The sequence below is a fragment of the Fringilla coelebs genome (genome assembly GCF_963513975.1).
Source record: "Fringilla coelebs genome assembly, chromosome: 6".
NCBI classification, from domain to species: Eukaryota; Metazoa; Chordata; class Aves; order Passeriformes; family Fringillidae; genus Fringilla; species Fringilla coelebs.
In genome coordinates, this window is record NC_140034.1 from 51462606 (window position 1) to 51483307 (window position 20702).

At 43.7% G+C, this 20702-nt stretch overlaps 1 protein-coding gene across 3 annotated transcripts in view; it reads right to left on the bottom strand.

Annotated features, from left to right (window-relative positions):
- Positions 1-20702, bottom strand: part of DENND2B (DENN domain containing 2B) — a gene marked incomplete at its 5' end in the record, with an annotated part of 151688 nt that overhangs the window by 25521 nt on the left and 105465 nt on the right. For all 3 annotated transcript variants that reach the window (XM_084208170.1, XM_084208171.1, XM_084208169.1), the window contains 8 exons: positions 2617-2694; positions 8512-8581; positions 9799-9908; positions 10526-10710; positions 12905-12949; positions 13886-13982; positions 16154-16369; positions 18983-19131. In XM_084208170.1, the coding sequence (XP_084064296.1) occupies positions 2617-2694; positions 8512-8581; positions 9799-9908; positions 10526-10710; positions 12905-12949; positions 13886-13982; positions 16154-16369; positions 18983-19131 (950 nt within the window). The remainder of the gene's footprint in view (positions 1-2616; positions 2695-8511; positions 8582-9798; positions 9909-10525; positions 10711-12904; positions 12950-13885; positions 13983-16153; positions 16370-18982; positions 19132-20702) is intronic.

Sequence of the window (20702 nt, forward strand, 5' to 3'; positions counted from 1 at the left end):
CATGTATTTCTTCATTACCATCAATCCATGTTTTTTGGTTACAAAATGAAGGCTGTTTGTGAATGTTATTAACACAGAGGCAAGGAAATTAATAAGTCTGGAAAAGAGGAAGAAGACTCAACACAACTAAAGGGATGTATATATTGTTGGGATTACGTCTGAACAGGGTGAGCTGAAGGAGAGAAAGATGAAGACAAATGCCATGATCACACCCAGGTCAGCATCACATCTCAGTGGTACACCTTGAAATTTATATCAAGGAAAAACTTTCTTTGCACTGAGCATCTCTTTCATTTCAACTGAGAGGGCAGGAAAAAGACAGAAAGCAATGCTGCCACTGTGACAGCAGGACAGAGCTCCTGAAAGGGTCCCAGCAGTGGCTGTCAGGTCAGAGCCTGTGCCGAGCTGGAGACCCTGAGCTGCCCCTGAAGCATACACAGCTGTTCACACTGGTGCCTGCATTAAGGTCCTTTTCTCTTGATGAAACAGCAGGCAATCAAGTCCTGAAATAAGCTGATGGAACTTCTTAAAGATAGAGGAGACTATTATGTTCTTCTCTCTTTGGTCACATGGGGCAACAGAAATTAGATCACAGCTAAGTTTTCCCACATTAGACTGAGCATGTAGATGATAAAGCTAAAGAAGACAGAAAGCAAGGTTCAAAGCAGTTGGTGGTTTGACCTGCAATGGGGATCCTTTAACCACCACTCCAGAGCAAAAGGCCATACAAGAGTTAGTGGGCCTGAGCCAGACATTTTCTCTTGTTTCTCTTGGAAATGATTTCACTGAAGCAGAACATTAAAATAGACTTAAGCACAAGCTGGTGACCTGTAAGGAGAGCTGGTGACACCAAATGCCAGCAGAGGCATTCGCTGGTGCACAGCTTCCCCCTCCTCCCTGTGACATAATGAAAGCCTAACTAAAGCAAAGCTGGCCCTACATACATAACTTGCATTCCAGTCCTTGGAAGTGGCAGATAACCATAAATGAGGCCATGGATTTCACTCTTGATGTAATTTGCAGCACAGCCATCCTCAGCAAACAAAACCAGTGGGAAGCAGCAATGAAGCAGGGCTGTGCCCCAGGTCCCTTGCTGCTCCTGCACACTGCCAGCACTCAGTCATGCTCCTGCAGCCACAGGATTGGCTATTGGATGATTTTGCTGCTGGACTTGGGGTCATGTGTGTGTCATATGCCTGGCTCCAAAGACCTTCACAACACAAATAAAAGGAGCATTTAAACCAAATAAAAGTTGAACAGAGATCCCAAGAGATAAAATGGTCCGAAACAGCTGTTGAAACCATGACCAAATGAACTGGCTGGAAGTTAAAATATCTGTGGTTCTCAAGTCTGTCCCAGTAATAGGTATTACAACAGTGAGTGAGCAGGAAAGGCTTTGTGGAAGACAAAGTTAATGAAACTTAACAGAAATAGGAAGAGAAGCATTTTAAACCAGAGGAATCTTTTTGCTTTTGTGATAAATAATATCCAAGATATAATATCCCACGGTCTTTCATCATTCACAGTGTAAGGCAGAGACAGCTATTCATTGTATTGAGAGCCAGCTGTCTGACCTTATAGCTCAGCTGCAGTGATACTTGGTTGTAAGGAAGATAATTTTTTTTCCTTCTCCCAAGTCTTCCTTTGTAAAATAGAGCACTATCAAAATTAGATAAAAACATAATAGCAAACAAAAAGCCTCATGAGTTCTGTGCACGCCACAAGTGTGGTGAGCTGGGTGATCCTCCCAGAACAATGCATTCCATTTCACTCACAGATATCTATGTTTAGACACATATTACATCGAAGAGACACTGTTATAAACCCTTTATTTCAGAGCTTTATGAAAGACATCAGAAGCAAAATTGCAATTAACTATTTGCAACCCAACTGTTGCTCTTCACACAAGGCTTGTTTTAAAGTTTTATCTAGAAAAACTCAAAACCTGCTTTAAAGATAATATTTTATATGAATGTTAGATCATATGAACAATAGAAATGCTATGATTTTATTTAACATCAATGATTTACACACTCTTTTCCACTTCATTCCTATGAAAATTAGCAGGTAAAATCTCTGAAAGTTCTGGGAGATTTCCCATATCTGAATGAAAATCTCTGGCAAATAAAAACACAATAAATTAAAATTTGGCCGATCAAAAGATCATCTGGGCTTTATCCTAGACTCCTTGAGTGAAAAAAAATAAAATTGTCACTAGTTTTAACTGTATAGAATTCACATATCAAATAATCTTTTTTCTCAACCTCATCATTCCACAGGGTGTTGGAGTAAAAGTGGTACTGGCCCATCATCCAAACTATGGATGCCAAGAATTACAGCTCAGCACAGAACGGCTGTAGAAAACAATGGAAAAAATTTCGGTCAGCCAGATCATACAGACACCCAGATGTTTTCTGAATCAATTTCTGCCTCACTCACAGAAGTAATAAGACATTCTTTGATGAACCAAATAATAGGGATGGAATATCCAAAACAGCAACTGTAAAATAGTTATCTCCCATCAAAGGAAGGAATTCTTCCAGCCTGGTTCATCACTGCAGATGTGTCTCAGTAAACAATCAAATTAAAAAGCAATATTAAAAACTATCTCCTTACCTTAGAAAATAAGTCAAAGCACCCCAGGCGGCTGATGACACAGTAAACTTCAGGCAGGCGGGGGCCTTTTCCATTGGGCTGACAACAGCAAAGAGGAGATGGGAATTACACATTCATGTGGAGCCATGAGGAAATACACTTCTCTCTCTGACCACACAGTTGGCCATCATGTGACATCTCTCACTATTTGCTTCTCCAACAAATCTCTTGGAAAAGCATCATGTTTCTTCCATAAGGCAGGAAACTGAAAGGCACAGATAGCGCTTATCCCCTTTGGAAATCACAGCCCGTTGGAGCTGCATCCCAGCCTCATTCCAGCTTGCAGCCATAAAAGCACATGGAACCAAGGCTGTAACTCATGCCTCTGCTGTCTGTGTGCCCTGCTCTTTCTGCAGCACAAGGAGTGGGGCCACCCTGGGGCTGTGTGCTGCAAGAGGAGAGCTGCAACATTAAGGGAGGCCCCGATGGCTTTAGGTCCCCACTCCCTCACTCCATGGTGCTCAAAGAGACCTCAGCCGACAGAAGGGGAGCTCACAACCTAAACAAAGCAGGCTGCATGAGTAAACCATTAACTTCCTCAGACCAACTCTTGATAAACATGAAACACACATAACTTAAACTGTGGCAAGTATGAATCAATGATACACATCCCTCTTCCTCCCCAAGAGAAACTGTGAAGACCATCCTCTATAACCATCCTATATAAGATTTATCCTGGAGAAGCAAATGGTACTTGCTCAACACACTGGACTCTGCTACCCTGCCTATTCCACTTTGTCTCTTGTTGGACTCTACTGGTACTCAACTTCCCCGTTGAGTGTTTGAAATTCACATGCCACAGAGATGACAATCAAGAGAAACTGAGGGCTAGCTGTGCTTTTTAAACCTGAATATTGCACTCTAGACTTGGACAGTCAGCAGGTGTCTGCCTGTTATAATAAAGATCACAAAAAAAATACCAAAGCTAAGTGAATACAGATGAGTCTATTTCTGGATCCAGACCTGCTCACTACACGTCACATCTCTGAAAAAGCAGAGCCCTTTTTTGTCCATATTAGGTATAAAATCCTTTCTAAAGGCACTGAGTGATTATATCAAGCATGTGGGATTTTGGTTAAAATCATTGTGTCAAATCTGCAGGAATGCCGAAGCCATGCCAGGAGCCTTGGACAGCTCCCAGCCAAGAGCTGTCTCACTGAGTGCCAGTAAAAACATCACATTCCTGGGTCATCTATAAGACCAGAAACAATAACTGCTTAGCACTTACTCCAAGTTTCTCCTTTATGAAATATCATTGCTTTCAAATGCCTTAAAGGCTACATGTCTGTGTGAGCTGGGATTCTTCCCTCCCTGCTCTCACGGTGTAGGACATCCTTTTTTGTTATTTCAGAGAGCTTTTCCTGCAGACAGCACAGCCTCACAGATGCACACACGTCAGCTGCAAGAGCAGCAAGCAAAATCCTTGAGCAGAGCCATTTTGAGGGGCAGAACTTCTCAAATTTATAGCACTGGCAACCCTTCACATAACCTCCCCTCTCAGCCATCAGTTTACACCTCACTTTGGGCTGATCTAAAACACCCACTGTGCTTCAGTTTGCTTCTTTCCTGGGCAAGACCATCCCATGGGACATGACACTCCTGCCTGGACTCCTCCCTCGTGATTAGGGGACACTGGGGTCTGCCCATCAGGACCAGTGTAACCTCTTCTCTTCCCAAAAGGGAGCTCTCCCAAGTGGTAGGCTGTGCTCTACAAGGTGGCTACACAGCCTTGGAGTCATGTTGTCCATCCAAGACTCACTCCTGCACACAAAGAGTAGGTCAGGATCAGGAAAGCAAAATGCTGAAGTAGCCCAGCTGAGAGGCACCCGAGTGACTCTGCCCCTGTGCACTGCACTGCTCCTGAAAGGAGACTGAGGGGATGATGTTTTGGGCTTGATTTCCTTTCTATTTGCTTTTGTGGAGCCCAGGATATTTTCAGCCTTAGTCCAGTATCACAAAATGAAAATGCTAATGAGTTTTGATGATAACAAGACAGTTTCCCAAAATTATGAACATAAACTGACAAGAACTAATGTGGAGAAGCCAAGCTCTGCCATTTTTCTCTTTCAAATCTCACCTCCCTGTCCATGTGCTTGGATTCTATGGAGCCTTCAGAGATCTCCTCCCCATCTGCCACAGCACTGAGCTGTGTGAGGGAAGTGGCCTTTGCAAAGCACATGCACTAGCCAGTATATCCAGAAACAGAGATATTCCTCAGGGGTGCCAGGAATCAGAACAATTCCAACACTGGGAGGCTAAAATTGGTTTCTATGGAGGCTCTTGATTCCTTGTTAGGGCCAATCCAAATTGTGACCATGAGAAAACTGTGGGTGTTGTAAATCCAAAAGCACTTCTTAAAGACTTCTTGTTCTCTAAAACATGAACTTTGGGTGCCAGAGCACTCAGTGTACACAGGGCTGTCAAACTGCTTGGGCAAGGGCAGGATGGGAGGGAGCAAGAAGAAAAAGGATTTTCCAATGAGCTTTTTGCAGCTCCATAAACAGTCTGCATCCCACAAAAGTTGCTTTCACACTGTAATGAGTGCCCTTCTCCTGCCCCCAGCAAATGCAGGACTAGATCAGGTTAGTCCCACCTAACAACTGCTTTTTTCTATGTTTTCAGGTCCACACTTCACATTCAGGCAGCTGCTCCTCCATGGACTCCTGGGGCTGGCTTGTCTTAGCCTAGAAAAGAGCTGGAGGATCAAATTTTATGTGAGAAGGAAGGGAGGCGTAGGATGAAACAGCCCCTACAAGGGTGCCCAAATCATCTCTGCTGCTGACATGTGCACTCACTAGAAAAGCTGTTGCAGAATTGCCTTGGAGGTATCAAGATGTAACTGGAAAATTTCATGCTATCTATGGAAATGCAGATTGTCTGCTGTGGGACAATAGGTTACATTCCATTCTAATCCTGTTCCAAAATGAAACAAAACAATATAAATACATTTAAAGGGGATACTGTACAGGATTTGTAGAACAAACAAAACATAATTGTCACTGTATCCCTTGAGGTAGTTTTGGCACACACACCCCAGAAAAGGTCTGGAAGAATCTGAGATCTGAAGGAAAAAAAGTGGAACAGTTTGTTCATATCACAACACGCCAAAGGAGAGCAAGGCTGACAAAACACAATTGTTTCCTAAATGCAGGAATCTGCACACCAGACCCTGCAGAAGAGCAGCCAGCCATCCTCACAGGATCAGCCAGCCATGGAGCTTTTGCCAACGAGGCTGCCAAATGCACCAGAAGGTGTGAGACACCTCTTGCTGGGTATTACAAGAGCATCCCCCACCAGGACAACTGAGGAACAATTTCTAAGGAATTAGCCTCACAGCAGTTGGCTTGGCTTAAAGTGGAGCAGTTTATAAGAATTTTAGTGGGGTTTCATGGCTGTCCTAGTGAGGCTGTCCCACCATGCACCAGCCTTTGCAGAAGACATGAAATTGTTACACTTCCAAACCCTATGAAAAAGGCACTTCAGGTAAATACCCAGATTCCACATTTCTCCCAGCAGGACAGGAGGAGGTTTCAGGACCCAAATAAAAGATCTCTGCTACTTTTGCCTTTCCCACAGGTAGTGGAAATGCTGAGGTGTTTCACTGCAGCTTCCAAAATCCCCTCTCTTTGCAAGCCTCAGTTTTGCTCTCAGAAGGGCGTGGCTGGATTTGCCCCACGAGGGGCACAGGTGGCATCACTCCTTCCTTTCCTTGGCTGAGGAGGCTGTACCAGTGGAATGGGACATGTCAGCTTCTCTATGCCAGGGTTTGGAATCCGAAATAAGCAACCTGAATTAAGTGATCACCAAAGGTGGCAGCAGCAGATCTGCTTTATAACTAGCTTTATAATTATTAGCAAGATTTAGCAAAGCATTACTTATTTTCCCTTTTAGTTTTTGCTATTTGATTGATTTTTGCCTTATCCAGTGGAGGATAAAAATCTCCAATGCTGTCTCAAAACACCATTTTATAAAAGCATGCACTATTGATTTAGTTCTGTTCCCGGTATTTCCTAATATACTCCAGCACCAGCTGAAAGTCAGTGTTCTATTTTTATGTTGTCCTTAATGTAGGGTGAATTTCACTGAGCTTTAAATTAGTAAAAAAAAAACATGTCAATGTTTCATTGAAAAACTGATTCAATGTTCCTGTGTATAAATCTCTTTTATTGTCACTGGTTATTTTAGTCTCAGCATGGTTCAGGATCAACCATTTGGCATTTCACAGAGGCAAGCTCTGTGCACGATTAGAAATGTACTGACATTCTCAGAAAGTCTCAAACCACCTTTACCTAGCAGAGCGAAAACAATCCATAATTTTACTCTAACCAACATTTTCTGAGGTTTTGTTATTTTTTTCCCAAATAAGACCTTATTATCCTTTTAAATGACAGCTCATTAAAAAAATTGATTTGTACTGCTGCCCTACATCTTGTTATGCTTATTTACAGCAGGAAGGATGAATTCTAGGCGCTTTCTTTGCTCATCCCTGAGTTACCTCCTGACCAGCTCTAGATTTACTGCAGCACAATCCTTCAGTGACATTTCCTGCCCACACAGCAACCTTGTTGTGGCTCACTGTTACACTGTTTTATACTGAGTCCCTGTGATGCTACCTATGGCAAACACTGCCCCCAGAACTGATAAACAAGTTTTCTGTTATGTTAGCTTAATGAAACTTCTTACAAATAGAGGAACCACACACAGCAAAACCTCCCAGGCAGCATCTGCTGTCTGCACGCCAGGGGCTCTGCCACAGACAGAGAGCAGGGAAGAGCAGGGTCAGGCACAAGCAGCAGAGCAGCACAGAGGGTGCTGTGCCAGTGACAGGGAGTGCTCTGCTGGAAGCTACTGAAGGCAGGGGATCCCTGTCTGAAAAGGTGGGAAATCATGTCAGAAAGGGAAGGGAGGGGAAAGTGCCAGTGTGCCTTACTTTTAGAGAGGGGGGACCTATTTACAAACTGCTGCAGACATTCATTTGGCACATACAGTCAGCCAAAGACTCCTGCAGCATCCAAAATCCATATAAGCTCTCCAACCCAGTGTGGGCAACAGCCAGGAGAACACGACAGGAGCCGTGGCTCCCCCGCCAGTCACTCACAAACAGCTCCAAACCTATCCAAGAGGCGCAAGGCCAGTGCACAGACAACCAGCTGCTTTCTGCCTTGCTGCCATCCCATCAGGTGTGCAGGATGGACACCAGAATCCCTCTTTGCATTGTGCTCCACTTCCCTTAACACACTCTGCAAGCCTCTGAGCAGATTCCTCCCCCTCCATACACATGCTGCCGTGCTCTCCGTTTATCAAGCGTCCAGGGATTTTCCACGTGATGGGAAACACTGTTTGTAGGCTCCCCACCTCACCTATTGACCACCCCTGGTCATGGGGACTGAGAATTGTGTGAGAAACCAGACTTCCCACTGCTGGCACCAGCCTGTTGCTTGGCTCTGAGCTGCAGACTGATGACACAGTGCTGGCAGAGTCATTTGAGATGTAAGCAGCTGCCTAAGAGATAAACACTACTCACAAATGTTTAGAAATACCAGCTTTGCCTTTGTTTCCAGTGTTGTAGTGTTTCTGATTGTGCTTGAAGTACATAACCTAAAGAATTTATGAAGTCAATGCTCACACAAGAAACTTTCCACATTCTCAGGAATTCGCTACAAACCTTGGGATCTATCTGATTAAAACAGCCATTACAAATTCTTATTTCAACTTGATCTCCTTACATTTCCAAATTCCAGAGTGAGAAAACCCTGTTTCCTTTAAAAACCACGAGAGACACCTTCAGTTCAGACTGTAGTTTTGAGATCCTTTTCAAGAGAATTCTGCCCTTTGAAGTGAGGGTGATGTACTCACCAAGAGCCTCCTGCAGTACCCGAACCGCCGGCTCCCATCCTCCCCAGTCAGCATGAAAGAGAAGGTCTCACTAGGAGAAAGGGAATTGCCCATTGTAGAGATTATAGCAGAACTACAGCATGGCTACAGGGTGCATCACTCAGCAAGGAACACCCATCAGTTTTACAGTAAAACAGCAGCACAGGTAAAGGGATGGGTCTGTGAATTCATGCCTGGGCTGTGAAACATTCCTTACTACTTTGCAAGTTTTAAATGGTATTATATAAAACAATTCCTGGTGCTGAAATGCCAGGGTTTATATAATTACAGATGTCTCTGGGGAGACCTTATTGAGGCCTTTCAATACATAAAAGGGGCTTCTAAGAAAGATGGGAAAAGACTTTTTAATAGGGTCTATAGCAATAGGACAAGGGGTAATGGTTTTAAATTAAAACTGGGTAGATTCAGGCTAGACAGAAGGAAGAAATGTTTTACAATGAGGGTGGTAAAACACTGGAGAGGTTGCCCATAGAGGTGGTGAATGCCCTGTCCCTGGAAGAATTCAAGGTCAAGCTCGACAGGGCTCTGATCAAGTTGAAGATGTTCCTGCTCATGGCAGAAAGGTTGGACTGGATGACCTTTAAAGGTCCCTTCCAACCCACATCATTCCACAATTCCATCCCTTCTGCCTATCCTGTTACTCTACACCTTTGGATCAACCAGTTCTCACATATCAGTGCAGGGGAAAAATAATTATACATTTTTTTGAGGTCACTTTGAAGGAAAAAGAAAATGCAAGCCTGGCTCCGCTTTTCCTTGCCCTTCTCTGGCAGTCATTCATCTCCAATGGAAGGAAGAGAGGGCTCCTCTGCTAGGACAGAGCACAGCTCCAAGAAAGTTCTCAGACAGCAACATTGTGAACCAAATATAGGGGTAACCTGCAATTTTAGACAAGTACTCTGAGGTGAATGACGTGGGCAGGGGGTGGGCAGGGGGTGGGCAGGGCCCCATTCTTTTTAAAATTTGTTTTAAATACTTCCATTTATTCTTTTGAGTTTAGCACTCAGAGGAGCCTTCAAGTCTCTTCCCCTCAGCCACACAGGCCTGTGAGGCAGGCAGAATAGGGAAGAAAAAGAACACAGAACTTCAAAAGAAAGAAAAATTAAATACAGCTGCTTGATCACAAAGTGGCCAAGACTCAAACTGCTGCTTCCTTAATTGGGCATTGACGAGGCTGAGGCCCTTCCAGTGCACTCCAGCACCGTTCCAGCACCACTCCATGGTGCAGAGCAGCTCTGGAGCACCCACCTGTTGTACTCAGAGACTGGGAGCCAGTCCTTGGCATCGGGGAAGCAGAACTGTGGGATGGCCTTGAGTCGCTCCTCCGCTTCCCGCATCTGCTTGGTCGGCCTCTCCAGCTGCCGGGAGAACAGCGAGGGTCAGCCAGTCCCTGAGCATCCCCTCCCAGCTCTGCTCGGGGCACTGAGCAGCTCTGAGAGCCAGGACACATCAGACTGTCCTGTAGTTGTGCTTGGCAGAGTGAGGCATGACTCCAGGACAGGCTGATAGGTGCTTGTACAAAAGAAATAATCGCTGCTGTGGTTTTGCATTTTTTTAATTGTCTGAAATTAAATGTCCCTTGTTGTACGATGGCCACTAAAAACACAGCGCTAACTCAAATACCTTTCTGCTGCAAGAGCACAAGAGAAATGCCAGAGATCAGCAGAAGTCTTTCCATTAGCTTCAGCGAGTTTTGGAACAAATCCTAATATAGCCAAAAAGTGAAATATTTAGAAACTGAATTTAAACACAGTGTTTAAAGCATCTATCATCAGGCCAAATTCTCCAGCTCCAGAAAAGATAAATTTGAAAACAGAGAAAGCTTTCAGTTACCTTCTCTATGCCCTTTACTTTGTAACAGATTGGTTTGGAACAATTCTGAAAGCTCAGTTTAAGAACTGGATTTCTATTCATTTTTCCATTTATTCACCTTACTGATCTTAGAATGAGCTGTACATAGGAATTTTTCTTTTACCTTGGGAAACTGGTATGTCACTTCTGGGAGGTAAGTGTTTTTAGAGGGCTTCTTTTTCAGGGACACTACCACAAAATACTCAAATAACTCCCGCTCCTGCCACTCAATCAGCTCCAGCTCCAGGGTTCGATAGCTTGGAGCCCTCTTCAGCATTGACTGGATGTGCACAAGGCGCTGGGTGTGAGCTGGCATTTAAAAAGAAAAGGGAATAGAAAAAGAGACAGATCATTACCTGAGACTGTAATGTGTTTGTGTAAGCCACAGCCATTCACAAAGCACTTTCAATTTGCCAGAGTATTATTCCAAGCATGTTCTCCTTTCAAAAGCAAACCTTCTAGTTATCAAACCTGTAGTCTCCCTCACTAATTGCACCCATAAATCAAAACTCTCTCCAAGTACTGAAGTTATGCAACACTCAGTCACTGAAATAATCTGCAGTTCATAACTGCTACCCTGGCAAAGGTCTGGCTTTTCTTCACACATAAGACTGGATTATAAACCTTTATGTGGTTGTGCAAATGCACTGGGGCCTCCAGGGTGAGACATCTGAGTCCTGGCTTACCCCAGTGAAACACAGTTCTGTGCCCTGTTCCTACACAGCACAGCTTTTTGCTACCCACCACATAAGGCAAGCCATGGAATAAACTCCAGGGAAGGGGGACAGGGAGGAAAGGAAAGATGTGCCAATTGCCTGCTGTGGGTTGCTTTGTTAGTGCTAATTCAGTTGGGGGATGATCTTAGATTCATGGTCATTCATGAAGGCAAAGATGTACCTTGATCCAGTGACTTGTTGCTTGATACTTATGGAGGACTGGTCATTAACATCACTGCCAGTTCTGTTACACCAAAAAAAAACCCAAAACCAGCTCAGCAAAAGCAGCTCCCTGTGTGCTCTTCCCCAGTTCTTCACACAAGGATCTCTGGGCAATGGCAAAGGAACTGATAGCAGCACACCTCAAACCCTTCAGGCTCTACTCACTGCCACTGCCCCCAGCTTCCAAGGGCTGACTGTCCCTTGTGAGAGGGAAACAAGGAGTCACAAGCACTAAGGGAAAGCCCTTGATGACCAGCCCTCATACATCTGGTTCAATAGAAAAATTCCCAATTCTTTTGATAAAGCACTTGGGTGTAGATGTGACAGCACAACTGAGGCAGTTAATGCCAGAACAGCCTGCCTGCTCCTTCCTAGAGGCAGCCCCACACTGCAGGGCACTGCTTCACGTTTGCTGGGGGGAAAGCAAAGAGGCCACCCCAGCAGATGGGCACCCAGTGAGTCCTGCCATACTACACATCACTGGGGGGTCTCCAGCTCAGGGTGCCCTGAGAGCATCAGTGTAAACACTAAGTCACTCAGGAGCAGCTGGTTAGAGACCCTCTGTTCCACAACAACGGGGGGAAAGCCTCCCAATTTCCAGGGAGATCAGAATATCCTCCCAGGAACAAGAAGGGGCCAGGCCCCGTGTATCTTCTTTCATGGCCTGTGAGAACAAGCAACAGAGAGAGAAGAGAAACAGAACTGCAAGTGCTTTTGGGTTGGTGCAGGTAGACGAAGGAGCAAGGAGTCATTTTCCCAACATCACTGTACAATGTTGCATACAGCCCGTTTTGGATGGTCTTACCACCACCCATCTGGCACAAATCTGTTTCCCTAAGACAATGTTTTCCAGGAAGTTTTGCTGCATCATCTGCAGTAGTAGGCATGGATGATTGCCCCATATCTTATAACAGCTCCACACCCTTGTCTTTTTTACCCCTCACCTACTAACAGCATGATGGGTTTTTAGTAATGAAATCTGTTGCTGCTGTCTTCAGCTTTTTTATAGACCTCTTTCTGTATGAAGACTTAGGAAAAGGAGAGACTAATTGAGTGGCCTGGCTCAGGCAGAGTTTGTGCAGGTGCTGATAAAGGAATTTCTACAATTTGGAGACTGCAGACTTATAAAAGAGTCTCAGAACCACAATGTTGGATCAGACCCAGACCCTTGCCTCCAACAGCAGCGAGCAGTAAACACTGAAAGCAGCATATGAATAAGAAAGGAGCACCTTTATCCAGTCCCATCCCTCTAAGCCTGCACCCAGTAGTCAGTCTGGAATAGATCAGCATCTCTGAAGTGGCTGGCAAAGCCAATCTATCAAAGGTCCTGTTCTTCATTAAATGACACAGTTGCCCAATCCTTGTCAGATCTTCACAGCCCATTTTGTCCTTGTTTTCCACGTTCATGCTCCTGTGTTGAAACTTTGGGAGCTCTGCAGTAATGGAGTTAGGAAACTATAGAGAATATGGGCCATGGACAGGAGCAATGTGCAGCAGCAGGAGAACACACATTGACAGGGTCTGGGACAGGGTCTAGCTAGAAGTCACTGAGGCTGATGCCTTACCTTTAAACCTGTCATCTGAGTCACTCTCACTCTCGCTGTTCTCATCTGCAGAGGACACAGAGGCACCAGTTAATGCAAAACCAGAGCAAACAAACTCAGCTCACCGTCCCACAACTGGGAAAAATCCTATCTCACATCTCTGAGCCTTGTGATACACACATGCACTTCTCCTCAGGCTTAAAATATCTTGAAATAAACAGTTTGAATGACTCCTTGGATTGTGTTTTCCTTGGATTCAGTTTCAATATTGCTTGAGAGTAAGAACTTCATTTTGATGAAAGGGCAAAATTCATTCTCCATTACAGCAACTGTTTGCACTGAATCCCCATCTATGCTGAGCTGCTAAAGTGATATTTGGAAAATAGGTCTTAACCCTTTCTCTTCTTGTTTTCAGGTTTCAATTTTTAATTTTTTTTTTTAAGTTATGCAGCACTTGAGAAGTCAAAGTAAGCTTTATGAACTTCCTCTGCCTTGGCAACATTCCCAATCACCAGAACTCACCAAACTCAGAGTTAATAAGCAAAAGTAACTTTATGACAAGGTGTGTTACTAAGGGGTTCTTGACTAAAGCACTATTGTATTCTTACTACAAACAGGGCCTGAATTTCCTTTTTGGCCCATGTTTTTCCAAAAGCAGTCTGAAGCACAGGGTGAGTTACACACTGTGAGTGCCAGAAAAAAGCATGCAAGAACTCCAGGGTCAAAACTGTGAATTTTGGTCAAAACTTATAGTAAATGTGGACTAAAGAAGAAGCTGGGTAAGTTGAGCTGACCGTGGGATTAACAGGATACACAATACTGAGAATTTAATTTCTTTTTAGCTCATCCCCATTTCCTCCTCTTGCAGAGAGAAAATTATCATTGTTCACAGAAAAAAGTTCGAAACTAAGTAGAGTCCATGGTAGATGTGGAGGAAAGAAGGAAATTGATTAATCCTGCAGCATCCAAACAAATTCACTGAACCTGGCACTTGCACCATACCTCGTAGAGATGCTGTCTCAATATTGGACATAGAAAGTTTCTTCAGTCGTTTTTTCCCTCTTTTTGCACTGTAGATGGAATTGATTCTTTGGACAAGCTGCAAAATAAGAAAATGAGGAATCAGTAAGACTAAACATTTTTCTGCCAGAAAACTTTTATTAATGTATTCAAACAAAATATGGGTGATAGCCCAGCTAATGCAGATAATAACTGTCTGCCCCAAAACTATCTGAGATGATGGGAAATATTAATGAAATTACTTGTGTTTATTGTCTTCAGAAAGAGGCTGGGATTACTAAGAATTCAACATTAAACAGGATATTATAACTATGGGAGAGTCACAAATACGTAGCAATTAATTTTCGTTATGTTTTATAAGTCAGGAATGATATATTTCACTCTACATCAGACTTTTTCATAGAACTATAATACAGTTTGCAAAAGCTGTTTCACCTCAGCTTCAGAGGGAAATAAACTGAGAGAAAGGATGCAATTTGCTATAGACACAGCAAAAGGGCAGTAACAGAGCACAGACTGAAACAAAACCTTTTTAGGTTTTCCCTCTAATATCTAACACTATCTCAATTAAAAAAATTATATTCTCCAGGAATACATGATCCTGAAAGGTAAAGTAGTAAGAAAACAGAAATTATCACAAGATTTGCAATAAAATTGTGAACATTCATATGATGAAATCAGAATTTCACATAAGGAGAATATCTGTCCCTTCAATTAAAAAAAACGGGTACAAAATTAGCAGCCAAACTTTCCAAGTTTTACTCAAAATCAGGTAGTAAGTTACTCTGTTAGGATTACTACCCAATGATTTCCTCCAGAGATGTGTGCCTATTGGTGAAGTATAACAATATATTGCAAGAAAGTGAAAATACAGTAAATATTAGATTAATTTCCTCCTTAAACAATTTTATGTTTCTGTGAATTTCCAACAAATTTACAGAAACATAAAAATCTCCCTCTACTCACAGTATTTATAGCCATGTAGTTTAAAATATGCTTTTTAATAAGAACAGGAAAGAGTTGAATACACAGTAAAAATCAGCTTTGTTCACAAGCCAAAATGAAGCACATTGGCAGCTCTTCCCCTCTCTGTGCTATTGGATTGTTGGTTTTTTGGTTGTTGTCTTGTGGCTTGGGGCTTTTTTCACATTCCATTTTGAATTGAAAAACTCCTTAAAAAATGAAAAATTAAGTTTTACTTGAAATCCATCAAGACAGCATGGTTATCAGGATGGGGTCAGTTGTGAGTAAATGAAGGGAAACCTATTAGGCCAATTAGTTATTTTCTTGGAAACAAATGATGGGGAAATAAGCCACTTCAGATGTTGCTGCACGTTATAAATAACAATTGTTTGGCCATCACCCATTCAAAATCTTAAAGTTATATACACAGCAATGCTCTGGTCCACAGAGTTTAAAGAAGAGTGTGGAAAACAGAACTGTCTTAAAATCAATTCTGTGCAAAGATGGCCATCAGATGCTTGCTCCTCCTGGAGAACTTGGAAGTTATCACTTCTAGGGAAGGGATTTTGATCTAAATGTTCCTTCAGGGTACAAAAAGAGCTTTCAGTGATGGCTAAAGGCTGGCTGTTGGAACCCTGGTTACTGAGAATTTTAGACTTCTGTGCTGACAGGCACAGACCCCCAAGAGAACACTGCAATTGACCTGAGGCCATAGAGAAGACTTCCAAAATTGATTGATAGAATTGGGATTATGGGTGTGTCATTTGAATAGAAGTGTGTAATATCACATGGTGGAAAACTCAGAGTTTAAGGTTTTAGAATATAGTAATATATATAAGCACATATATAAAGCAAAACTGAGGTTTTAGGGCAGAGGCTGGTCCTTCTTTTTCACCTTCTTCCTCATGGGTTTGGGTGGTATTGTGCAATTGGATAAAAAAGTCTTCATTGCAGGCCATGGGTGGTTGGTTATTGGGTTAAAAGTAAAAATCATTTAGGTGTCATTTCTCAATTGGATAATTTATCCTTAAAAAGCCTTGTAGAGAGAGAGACACGGCTCCATTTTTTAGTTTGTTAGAGTGAGTTGCAGTAGAACGCACGCTCTGTGAGACTGTGACATAGATAAGAACTAATAAACATCTGAGTCCCAAGAAGAAATACCACCTTGTGCATTTACTCCTGCCCCTGGCACAGAGAAGATAAGCTTCAACAGGTGCCCAGAAACACCCCAGCTCTCCCAGCCAGGTGACCCGCGCTCAGCACAGGCTGCGCCCGCCCGGCCGGTACCTTTGGGATCCTCCTGGCGCGGCGCGTGGACAGCAGCTCGCTGGCGGTGCTCAGGCTGTCCTCGGTGAGGCTGGAGGGGGACGAGGGGATGCCCAGCTGGGCCAGCAGCAGCATGTCATCGTGGCTGTGCCGCTTGGGCAGCCGCGGCAGGCGGTGGCTCTTCCTCTCCGACCAGTTCCCCACGCGCAGGGAGTGGCTGCTGGCCTTGGAGGGCAGCTGCAGGGACAAGGACAGCTTGAGCTCTTCCCCTGATATTCCAGCAACCTGGGGCACCTGGTGTCACACTCTGCCACCTGTGACGGAGCGGGGGCCGCACAGGGACGCCACGCCAGGGGAGCCGCCGCTCCGCGGGGTGCGTGTCAAGGTCACAGTGAAGGGACAGGGGTCGACCTCCAGGACTTTACAGTTCAAAGAGAACAACACCATTTGTCACCTGCTACGTTTCCAGGCACCCACATCCCATCAGTTCTCTGAGCCCTAAAATCTAACTTGAAGGCTTGGCTGAGAGCAGAGCACTGACCCAACAGGCCTGGTCCATTCCTCTGACTTACAGCAGTGAAAATGAGTAATTACACAATTTATTGTAATATTAATTCTGTGCAAAAGTAATAACTACAATAGCAAATTCATGCTATTTTAGCCAATAAAAAATAATGTAGAAAAGTCAAGCTTGTTCTATTTTCGTGGTGTTAAGAAGTTTTAAGACATGACAATGAGCAGAGGTACAGTTACAACTCTCCCTACATTCCCAAAAAATTCCCTTTAAAACATGAAACTGCTATCACTACAGGGCAAAGGGAAAATCTCACTGAAGGATTAAGCACCATTTTAACTGTCATTAAAAAACTGGGGGTCTTTTGGAGCAGTCCTAGGAGCAGGTCTGCCCAGCTCCAGTTTCTCCTTCTCCTCTCAAACATAAACACTGTAAAAGAAGCTTCCCCAGCATGAAAAAGTATTATTGTGTCAAGCATCTGTCATTTGGCATTTACTAACATTGTTACAAGCTATGAACCCGCAGCAATAAATGTCCCATTTATTGGCTGACTGGTTGCAGTGCCATCCCACCTGGGATTAAGCACAGGTGTTTCTGTGGGAGAGGGGTTGCATCACAAATACAATGTCATCATCAAACATTCCTTTCATATCTGATGACTTCAAAAACTGAAAAGAATCAGCAGGAAAAGAAGAGACAGTGATTCAAAATGACCACAACACCTGCATACCACAGGTTAGCACTCCAGGAAAACGGGGGGCAGTCTATCCTTTATTGAAAGGAATTCTTTTTGGAGATGACTGTTGGAAGCTTGCTGACCTTCTGATCTCTTCCATCTTGTTTATCACCATCCAAGACTGAAAAGTCATGTTGCTAACCCAGCTTTGTTGCTATGATGGAAAAACTGGGTGATAAACCATTGCCAAAGCTACCATTCTTCAGGAAATTCAGACTTTTCTATTTCTGGTCATTGGAGAATTACCCAGGCCCAAAGCTGACCCACTCTTAGTGTCTCTTCATTTTAAATATCAGCACAATGACAGTGCAATTATGGCAGGACTGACTCCCAGCAGCATTTCAAAAAGAAGCTGACAAACTTTACAGAAGGCACTTAAATCTGTAAATTCTTTGGTAACCCTCTGTTAGAGAACACTGGCCAGTATCTTCCTATGGATCTGTACGGTTCCCAGCCTAATGACACAGCCTCAGGAATCCTCTGGACGCTACACAACTCCTGTCAACACACACACAGCCAGAAATAGTTGTTATGTGCCATGTCCCACTATGAGGGACGTTTCCCTAACATCCTCATGGCTGCAGTGCCTGTTTCTCCTTTCTCTGCCTGATTACTACTCTCCACTTGTTCCTTTTCCAGCAGCTTTGCTGAAGTCACTCCTGGTTTAAAGAGGATGTGCTGGGAGCACACTAAGAATCCTGGTGATGCTTCTTTTGGATTGTGATGCTTGCCTGCACATGAAGCAAGTGACAGAAAGCGCATTCAGTGTTCTTTCTAGGTCTCTTTACAGGACAAAAATGAAAACAGTTGTGACCTTTTGTTCCACTGTGAATTTTCTCTTAATTCAGTGCACAGTGAACTTCCTTTAAAGGGTGCTTTCAATCTCATAATTAAATATGTGTTGAGATTTATATTTTTCCTTATGAACGTAGTGATCCCGTAAGCGTAAAGCAACCTGGTATTCATGGTGTTCACAAAAAACAAAGGAGTTCTTTGGAAAATTCCCCACAAAAGAGAAAGTCTTTTGAGTTCCTCATCTTTCTTTTTATGCTATAAACACAACTTATACAGGCTGTTAACTGCAGACACTCAGGTTTTTCTGACTATTTTATTATTCATGTGTTTAGTTAGGGTTTTTCCCTACATTCTCACACGAAACATGCCACACTAGGAACTCCCCATGAGCAGGGGCCATGTGTAACAACACAGGGACAAAACCAGCAGCTGCCTTCTCCCCTCCTCTCCCTGCCCGGCAGCAGAGGCGATTCCCTGAGAGGTGCAGCCACACCAGGAGTTAATCAGGTGTCGGCTCATCTCCAGGACGAGCGGGGGAAGGATTGTGCCGGGCGCTGCGAGGCCGGGGCAGCACGGAGCGCTGGGGGCGCGGCCGCCGGGAGCGCTCCCGCGGCTCAGCCCGCCCGCGCTCGGCCGGGAACGGCCCCTGCCCGGCGGGAACTGCCCCTGCCCGGCGGGAACGGCCCCTGGCCGGCGGGAATTGCCCCTGCCCGGCGGGAACTGCCCCTGCCCGGCGGGAACGGCCCCTGGCCGGCGGGAACGGCCCCGGGCCGGCGGCTCGGAGCGCAGCCAGCCCTGCCTTTACCTGCGGAGGTGCCGGGTATTTCCTGTTCTGCGGCGTCCACATCCTGTGCAGGGAATCTAAGGAGTTCTCGGACAGCGGGTGGGATTTTCGCCCCCCGTGACGGCCTTTCAGCTCCACATCCTCGTACGGGTTTTCCTTGGGTGACTCGCCTGCACGTTTGGGTTTTTTGGGTTTTTTTTTTTTTTTTAAGGAAAGAAAAACAGACAGGAATGTAACATTAGGAAAAAAAAAATAAAAATCATGTGAACCAAGGGTTTTAGGAAAGCTCCTCAGCTTTCAGCATGACTCATCCCTCTAGCTGCAGCTGGAAGTATTTGGAGAAGAACTTGGCTATGAGCTCGACAAGTTCCTTTGGATTTTTTTACTGTCCCTTTTTTTTTTTTTTTAACTAAAATGTGAAGATTTCACAAGACGTGCTTCTGAGCATCCACAGCAGTGGAAAATTTATTGATTTATAAAAGCTAAGGCACTTAACTTCTTGAAAGTGTATCAGTAGATTTTATAAATCCCTAACAGCCACTCACGGGGGGATGAAATGAAGACCAGTAAATAACTGTGCTCAACACACCACCCTTCCACACAGTAAGACAATTCTTATTTGATGCAACCTTCATTTTTCTCTTCTTCTGAGAGATGGCAAAGAAAGAATAAATGCTCCAGCTCAGCAGTGCTAAGAGACAAGATTAAAAAGGCAAAAGGAGAATTTCTGTCCCAACCATCCTGCATCCTCAGAGTTCTTTTTTCTTCTAAAAAATATATCCTGTCTTCAAACTAGGCAGCTATTCATTTCAAGTTATAGCAAATTCCTGTCTCCCAGAAGGAAACTCATCCTGCTAGTAATATATAGAGGCTTAACCAATTAATCACTAAATATTACTTAAATGAAAAATTAAAAAGCAGAACCAAAATTTATAGTCCACATTTAACTGAGATCCAATACCCACCCTCTTCTCGAAACTCCTGAACTTAGCAGACCTCTCACTGAACAAACTAGTATGAAGATAAATGAGGGCCATCAATAAAATTAACATTTCGTATGCATTTTTTCAGACAGTTGATAATCAGCAACTGATTTAGAACCCCAGGTTTTTCAAACACAGTCATTCCCACTGTGTTTTCCAACTGTCTTGAAAAGAAAATCATCTCAAAAAAATGTTGATCTTCTCAAACTCAAGACTTGAATTTACAGAAACAAGCAGGAAGTTAAAAGCTTTTAAAGCAACTTGCCTTTGATTTTATACCTGAAGATAACTTTAAAACCCGTGGATTTAGTACTATATATGTATTGCAATACAAGCTAGCTAATATAAGAAATTCAGTTGAGAACTGAGGACAGAAAGCTGCAGCATGGTTCATTTTTCCCAGTGTTACAGAAAATATTCACAGTGTGAATATTTACAGTGTTGAAGGAGATGACAGCTGGGGCATAGGTTTTTTCAGTGAGAGCAAGGCCTGGGTTAACACAATCTGTGTGACTACCAGCTATGTTGTTCTAGGCAGACCAAATTTCCTTATTGTACTAAAGAAAACAAAAGCAGTTTGTGCTTTCTACTTGATTGTTGAGCCTGGAAGCATGAGGCTGCTTGGTTCATCAATTACAGGCACAAGAACTTTTGCTGAGCAAGTTCACATATTCACAATACAAATAAAATACAGTTTTGCTTCGGTAGTGCATCATAGTAAGATTTCTAGTCAAACATGAGCCCAAGAGTGAATGTTT